General features: G+C 38.9%; 1 protein-coding gene across 4 annotated transcripts in view; it reads left to right on the plus strand.

The window, feature by feature from the left end:
* SLC26A2 (solute carrier family 26 member 2) overlaps positions 1-7,883 on the plus strand; it is a 45,294-nt gene extending 37,411 nt beyond the window's left edge. For all 4 annotated transcript variants that reach the window (XM_069972431.1, XM_069972437.1, XM_069972424.1 and 1 more), the window contains exon 3: positions 965-7,883. In XM_069972431.1, coding sequence (XP_069828532.1) covers positions 965-2,470 — 1,506 coding nt within the window. In that variant the 3' untranslated portion in view covers positions 2,471-7,883. The remainder of the gene's footprint in view (positions 1-964) is intronic.
* The last annotated feature ends 242 nt before the right edge of the window (positions 7,884-8,125 follow it).

Raw genomic sequence — 8,125 nt, forward strand, 5'->3', positions numbered from 1 at the left:
CACGGCACTGTAATAAAGCAGTTGCACGGATGTGTCATTACAGTGCCATGAAGATTTAAAGACTTTCCCTGCTCCCGACATAATATTGATACATAAGGTCAGGTGGGGAAAGAGTCCACTACAGGGCTTCCCCATACCTGAGTTCCAGTTTTGCAATCTCTTCTCGATCCCTGAGTTTCATGTAAGTGGTATCTTGAGGAGTCATTAAAGAGGTTATTCAGCGAAAAATAAAATCCTTTAAATCAATTGGTAACAGAAAGTGCAAGAGATTTGTCACAGGAATTGTTAGGAGCAGTTAAAAAAAAATCCCCATAGAAAAACCTCTCCTACTCTCCAGACTGGAAAGAAAACACTACTTCCTGTCAGTGGTTTAGCTCTAGGGGTCACAGGGGTCGCCATATCCTGCTGGTAGGTCATGATGGGAGTTGTAGTTTTGAAGTGTCTGTCTCTCCAGGTTGCAGCACTACAACCTCCATCGTGTCCTGCTGTCTGTTCATGATTGGAATTGTAGTTTTTCAGCTGGAGAGTCAAAGATTGGGAAACAATGATTACAGCGTGAAACAGTACAGTACATTAATTATTGGGTACAGTGGTACAGTACGTGAGAGGAGCAGTGACAGTTTATTAGGACTCGGTGGCACATTAGGGGGGGCAGCATCTTAGAGTAATTGGATATACAGCAGCTGATAAGAACTGGAAGACGTGAGATTTTTTAATAGAAGTAAATTACAAATCTCTGGCACTTTCTTGCACCAGTTAATTTGTAAGATTTTTTTTTTTGCTGAACCACCCATTTAATTCAAAATGATACAATGTCTCCATATTCTAATAATATTTTAAAAACATACAAATGTATAAAATGGCTTAAAGTAAAGGCAATTCATGTCTGATATGAAGGTAACTTATATTTGTAATTAAATGTAGTAATCTGTGGTGACTTTATGTTTGTTTTTTTACTTCACAGGTGCTAATGGGAGTCCTCCAAGTTGGCTTTGTTTCTGTGTACCTTTCTGATGCACTTCTCAGCGGATTTGCAACAGGCGCCTCTTTCACAATCCTCACATCACAAGTGAAATATCTTTTAGGCCTAAATATACCACGTGCCAATGGGATCGGCTCTTCTCTTTACACGTGGACTTATATCTTCCAGAATATTCAACAAACCAACATTTGTGACCTTATTACAAGCATTCTGTGCCTCTTAGTCCTGGTTCCAGCCAAAGAGCTCAACGAGTGCTTCAAATCTAAACTTAAAGCTCCCATCCCTATTGAACTTTTTGTAGTAGTTGGTGCTACTCTGGCCTCTCACTTTGGCCATCTCAAAGAAAATTATGGCTCCAGTATAGCAGGTGAAATTCCTACTGGATTCCTGATGCCAAAGCCACCAGAGTGGAGCCTGATTCCCAGTATAGCGTTGGGGGCATTGTCCATTGCGATTATAGGATTCGCAATCACTGTCTCCCTCTCAGAGATGTTTGCCAAGAAACACGGGTATGAGGTGAAGGCCAATCAAGAAATGTATGCCATTGGATTCTGCAATATTGTTCCTTCATTTTTTCATTGCTTTACCACAAGTGCTGCTCTTGCAAAAACGCTAGTCAAAGAGTCTACTGGTTGCAGAACTCAAGTTTCAGGAATCATGACCTCACTGGTCATTCTGTTGGTCCTACTGGTAATTGCTCCTCTGTTTTACTCCCTTCAAAAATGTGTCTTGGGAGTTATCACCATAGTGAACTTGAGAGGTGCCCTCAGAAAATTTTTTGATCTTCCCTCAATGTGGAAAGTCAATAAAGTCGACACATTGATCTGGTTGGTCACCATGTTTTCATCAGCATTAATCAGTACAGAGCTAGGGCTATTGATTGGCATTACCTTTTCTATGCTATGTGTCATTGTAAGATCTCAAAAACCAGGGGTAACACTGCTAGGCAGGGTGGAGGCCTCAGAGGTATATGAATCTATCAATATATATGAAGACCTCAATACCACAAAAGGAATTAAGATCTTTCGATTTGAAGCCCCAATCTACTATGTTAACAAGCAGTGCTTTAAATCAGTCTTGTATAAGCATGTCGGTGTTGATCCAGTGTTGGTGGCATCAGCAGAAAAGAAAGCAGCAAAGAAAAAAGAGAGGTTGCAAAAGAAAGAAGGCACCACAGTGGACACTGTACAACGGCTTTACCAAGAACAAAGGCCTCTTCACTCTGTAATCATTGACTGCAGCGCCATCCAATTCATTGATACAGCAGGGTTAAACACCTTAAAAGAAGTCCTGAAAGATTATGGTGACATTGGTATACGTCTTCTGCTGGCTCAGTGTAGTTCTTCTGTGAGAAATTCCCTTAGGAATGGGGACTATTTTAAAAAGGAAGAAGAAACTATGGCTTTTTATAGCATTCATCAGGCTGTGCAGTTCGCACTATACGAGCAGGAGCAACTAGAAGCTTTTATGAATGGGTCAGCAGTCTAAATAATGTAGAGGTGAAATGTACGCTATATTGCTATGTTGTAGGTAGCATATTCTTCTAAACACGTGCACTACAAAAATGTGCAATCTGGAATTGCACATATTATTCATTGAGCAAAAGACTACAAAATATATTCATAGCCAAATGGCCTGTCAATTTCTTTGGAAAATACATGAAAAATCATCATACTGCCAGGTCTCAGAACTAGCTATGACCACATACAGGAGGTACAGTTACATTTCGTTAAGGTTATTTTAACATAGCTTTACTTTTTTTTGCTACTCAATCTTCTGCTGTATAATAGCATGGATAGTTGATCACTCAGGGCATCAAATTATCTGTAAAAACAAACAACAAAAAATTGCTGAACTTTCTACTTTCTCTAGCTGTTGTCATATAGAGGCATTATTTTTCTACAGATATAAATCAAAGATTTTCAATTTTGAATGATGTTTTTGGCTATAAATTTTTTTTCAATATGTAGATTAAAAAGCATATATTAATACATAACCAGGTACTGGATATTACCATTGTGTACATAGATGGATCCTAGAGATTGCAGTCACAGCCTGTGCCACATGCCTGGTGTGTCTGCTGATGAACATAGCAATGCAAGTGGTTAGACACTAGATGGAGCTATTGATTCATTTTACAGTGTCTATAGATCCTCTATGAGGGTACAAACACACACGGCTTATACACTGCGTATTTACTGCTGCGATACGCAGCAGATTAGATCTAAATAACTGAACACAGTATCAAATCTGCTGCGTATCTGCTGTGTGTGTTTGTACCCTTAGGGTACATACAAACGACTAAGGAATGGGAAGACTTTCAATACATACATCACATAAAATAGTTTTCTTTTTACATTTCTATGGACCTTCCGTGAAAAACGTAAGATTATGACCTCATGACACAACTACACTGAAGTACAGTGTAATATCTTACCAATATTTTACGAAGAATGTTTCTTATATGTTGTTAATAATTTATAAATATCTCATAATTTATTTTCAAAATAGCTGTGAAAAGATCCGGAAATAAGTCTAGTCAGGTGGAATTTGTAGATTGTGGGACAAGAGTGATTTAGAAAAACTGGTGACCTGAATGCCACGTGAACACCACTACCCTCCATGCAACTTTTCACAGCTCTTTCTTCTTATGTGCCACATGTAAAATACATTTCATATGTGAATGCTGTTATAATATTATATCATGAATAGCTCAATAACTAGTCTGATAAAAAAAAGGGGCAGACCCACATGTTATAGCATTTACTATTTTTTTACTAGAAACAGTAGTATTCTGTTACAAGAAATATGCATTTTGGACATTTCTTTAGAGAAGCATTGCAGGCTTCTGACAGGGTTTTATAGAGTGGCCTGTTTATAGGAACACTGTATTCCAGACTAAGCCAACCAGTGCCGCATATTCCTGACAATAATTGTGCAGTGTTAAAATACAGTCCCTAAGCCTGTACACAGTCCATTGTATGTTTATAGGGATTATCCAGTCCTAATAAAACATGACCACTTTATTCCAGAAACAGCACTTCTCCTCTCCTCAGTTTGTGTGCGTTTTTTCAGCACAGTTCCATTGAAGTCAATGAAGCTGAATTGTATTACCATACAAACCTGGGGACAGGGATGGTGCTGGTGCTGTTTTTGCAAGAAAATGCTTTTTTTGATTTTCGAATCCTGGAGAACCCCTGTAAAGGGACCTGCCAGTAGTTTTGACCCTTTGACTTTAAAATGCCATTACCACTAGATAAATGCTGGGGCAACAGGTTAACATATGTTTACAAATCATAGTACTTCTATAACAGAGAAGATTAAAGTGTCACAGTCATAACTTTCAAAATCTAAATCAACAGTAGATGTAATATAAAGCAAGTTTGCAATATACATTCATTATATTTTGTTCTCATGCAGAGACGTAACTAGAAATAGCTGGGCCCCATAGCAAACTTTTGATTGCCCCCCCCCCCTTCCCGACTGACCACTAAGCCGTCAAGTCTAGTCATAACTGCAAACGCAGTTAGGAGTGCTTGCAGTTAAAGAGAAAATTGCAGATCCCGGGAGGCTTGTTCGGCCACCTTGTTCTGCAAATGATGACAGCTCAGGGGGCCTAGTGTATTGCAGGAGCGGGAAATGGGGCCCCCTGATGTAGCAGGCTCCATAGCAACTTCTATGGCTGCTACAGTGGTAGTTATCCCCCTGTTCTCATGCTGTAAGGGCTCGTTCACACAGAGCAAAAGCAGCTGAATTTCTGCGCTGAATCAGCGCTGAAATTTCAGCCGTTAAAATAGGTGCAGAGCTAATTTCCATTGTGTTGAATGGAAATTCTGCTCTGCAGTTCACACGGTGGAATTTCCGCACTTAACTAATCCGCTTTCCGCCAGAAGAAAGAACATGTTCATTCTTCCGCTAGCGGAAGCCTATACAAACCAATGGGGCTCTGATTTTCTGTTTCAGCGCGGAATACGCGTGTATTCAGCGCGGAATACAAGCGTAATACAAGCGGAAATTACGCGCTGAATCAGCGCGGAAATGGGGAAAAAAGGGGGGGGAGGAGGATTCTAGTATATATTCTGGTATAGTCTAGTTTACTCGCCAAATACTAGCTGAATTTCAGCGTTGAATGCATGCGGATTCAGCGCGGATTCCTCGAGTATTCCGCGCTGAATTTGTCAAGAGCTGATTACGAGCTGAACACTTTCCTAGCGGAATACGCAGGGATTCTGCTTACATTCTGCTTATATTCTGCTCGGAATTCAGCGTCAGTTGATTTCAGGCGGAAATATTTCCTCGCGTAATCCGCCCCTTTTGCTCTGTGTGAACGTAGCCTAAAACAAAGCTGAACTTACCAGAAATCCAGGGCCAGTCTCCTGAAGGCAGATTTTCTGACTGATTGAAAAAAAAGGAGACTAAACTGATGAATTTTGGCCAGTATAGAGAGTCACGCCTCAATGTGTCCATCAATCACATGACTGCCTTCTCTCTGTGAGCGCTCAGATGGCTTGGGATACACAGGACTTCCTGTTTTCTGACTGTTTCCTGCTGTGTTCTCCATGATAACTAAAAAAAAATATGAATATCAATTGCAAACTTGCTTAATATCATATCAACTGTTGATTTAGATTTTGAAAGTTGCAACGAAAGTGACACTTTAACTTTTAATCCATCATGGATCATATGCAGATGAAAATTCAAGTGTCTGTCTCTTTGTTACAAAAGTGTTGTGAGCTCTTGGCAGAAAGCCCAGCCAAATCACTGCACTCGACTAACTTGTCAGGTCCTTTCCTGTTATCTGACCTGACCAAAATCCTGAACAAATTACTCCATGTGAACCCAGTTTATAGATCCCACACACACATGCATATTCCAGACTCATGTTTATGTTCATATCATGTGCAAAGTCCCAGCCTGGTCAAGCATCTGTTGTCCTGAACTGACACCTATCAGTTTGGATCGTCAGACCCGCAGTCAGACCGGGACTTGCGGCAGTAACAGAGACACAAAAATGTGCCCCTAACTTGCCTATGCGTGGGGACCCTGAGACTGTAGGAAACGGAAAGAGGGTCAAAACTGCTGAAAGATTTTCTTGAAACAGGATACAAAATTAATGACTTCATGGCATTGAGTTATCAGACAGTTATTGGTCTATCTCATGTAATAGTGTTTACTCATGCTTGCTTTTACTATATTATATTTTGTGGAATGTAAGTGAAATCTGAACTTGTTTTGCTTTCCCTTTTATTGAATATCTTTGGTGTATCAATAACATTGCTGTCTGTATAAACACAATAATGTTTATAGGAAAACCCTGAAAATTAGATATTTACAGAAATGAAATAATCAAAAGCATCTTATGGAGTTTACACAGATAAATTCTCCTAAGCCTATACACCTGGGAGGGAAATTATTTACAAGTCTTTCATCCTATTGTTTGCACTTTCACCTTTATGCCACTTTCAATTGCACAAAATTTATATTGTTTTCTGAATTTGAATGAATTTGCGCAAATGCACTTATTTGCTGTGTGATTCTTATGCCACCTATTGACCAAAGGTGTACAAAACAAAAACTGCAAAATTTAGCACATAATGAAAAAAAAATTAGCCAAAAAAAAACTACTGTGGCAAAAAATATCAAATAAAAAAAGGTGCAAAATGCACCATAAGGCCATGTTCACACGCTGTATTGACCGTTGTTTAACGTGGCCACTGTTTGCAGTGTCAAACAACGGGCAATATCCCAGATGTTCAACCAGGCAATACTGCAGTATTGGCTGGGTGAACATGACTTTATTCTAATTAGAATGCGGACACATTTGGGTGTGCCCGCGCTCCAATTAGCCATAGACCACAATGTAAAGTACGTAGTGGAGCGGTACTTTACATTGTGTGCACAGGCTATCTTGTACGGCCGCTGTTCACTGAATAGCAGCCGCACATAATACAAATGTCAGTTTTTCTGTGCAGCAGCAGAGAACAATGGCTGCAGTGTATATGGAGTGTATATGCTGCAGCCGTTATTCAATAAACGCCATTTCAAATGACCGCCGTCAATAAACAACAACCACTGTTTATTGCAAAAATACGTAGTGTGAACATGGCTTAAAAAAGGAGCAAAAAGATTAGTAGATTCTCCTCTTGGTCTTGTCATATAATAATGTATAGAAAAATATTTTATTGTATACATAAATATTACGTTTATATAACATTAATTATTATGCATATTTATTATGATACAATTGCTAAAACAATTTAATGTGAATGTTTATAACAATGACATTATCAATCTCATTATTCTTTTTTAAAAATAAAGAAGATTTATTATATATAGAATATATGAAAGGTTAGACAGCTGGGCATCTAACCATTGAAAACCCTAGAGGTCACAAGTAAGGAGGCACTAATTTAACTGTTCCTCCTCTCCATCATATGTGAGCTGAGGTGCACCATGCAGCTATAATGGGGGATAATAATAATTGACTGTTTTTCCTATAGACCTGTAAGAAGCAGCAGTATACATGGTTATGCACTGCTCCATAGAGACTCCCATTTACTGCTGATGTGCTGGTTTTTATTGATACATATAAACCCAATTTTTGCTTCTGTTTAATAAAAAGAACCAGTAAACCATTGTAAGCTTGTTGTTTAATAATGTACAGAAAGCCAGATACATGGTTATTGTTACAGCAAATTAGAAAGATCACAAATAAGGTCATTATATCATTCCAGACTGGATAAGAAATATGCACTTATAAAATAAATGTTACATGAAATGATTGTTTATATCACTACAAATGCTTTACAGAAAACATACAGTAATAGATCTAGTAGGTGGGGTCTGTTGTATTTTCACTGGTGCCTTTAAAAGCAATAAAAGTCATATTCTTTAAAAGATACTCATAAAGTGTTCCCATGTTATTCTTCTATGGTGTTTGAGGTTTAGAAGAGATGATTGCTTTTCAGGCATGCTTGAGTCACATCGCTCTGCATTTGATGACCAGTGGCTGAAGAAGTTGGATGGAGCCCTAGGGAGTCCAGGAAAACATGTGTGGTGTACGCTCGACCTATCACTTGCTACGTGGTAACATGTGACGCCACTTCTATGGTGGTTGGTCGGAATATAGCTCAGCCAGTTGTT

This window comes from Dendropsophus ebraccatus, chromosome 1 (genome assembly GCF_027789765.1).
Source record: "Dendropsophus ebraccatus isolate aDenEbr1 chromosome 1, aDenEbr1.pat, whole genome shotgun sequence".
In the NCBI taxonomy this organism is placed as follows: Eukaryota; Metazoa; Chordata; class Amphibia; order Anura; family Hylidae; genus Dendropsophus; species Dendropsophus ebraccatus.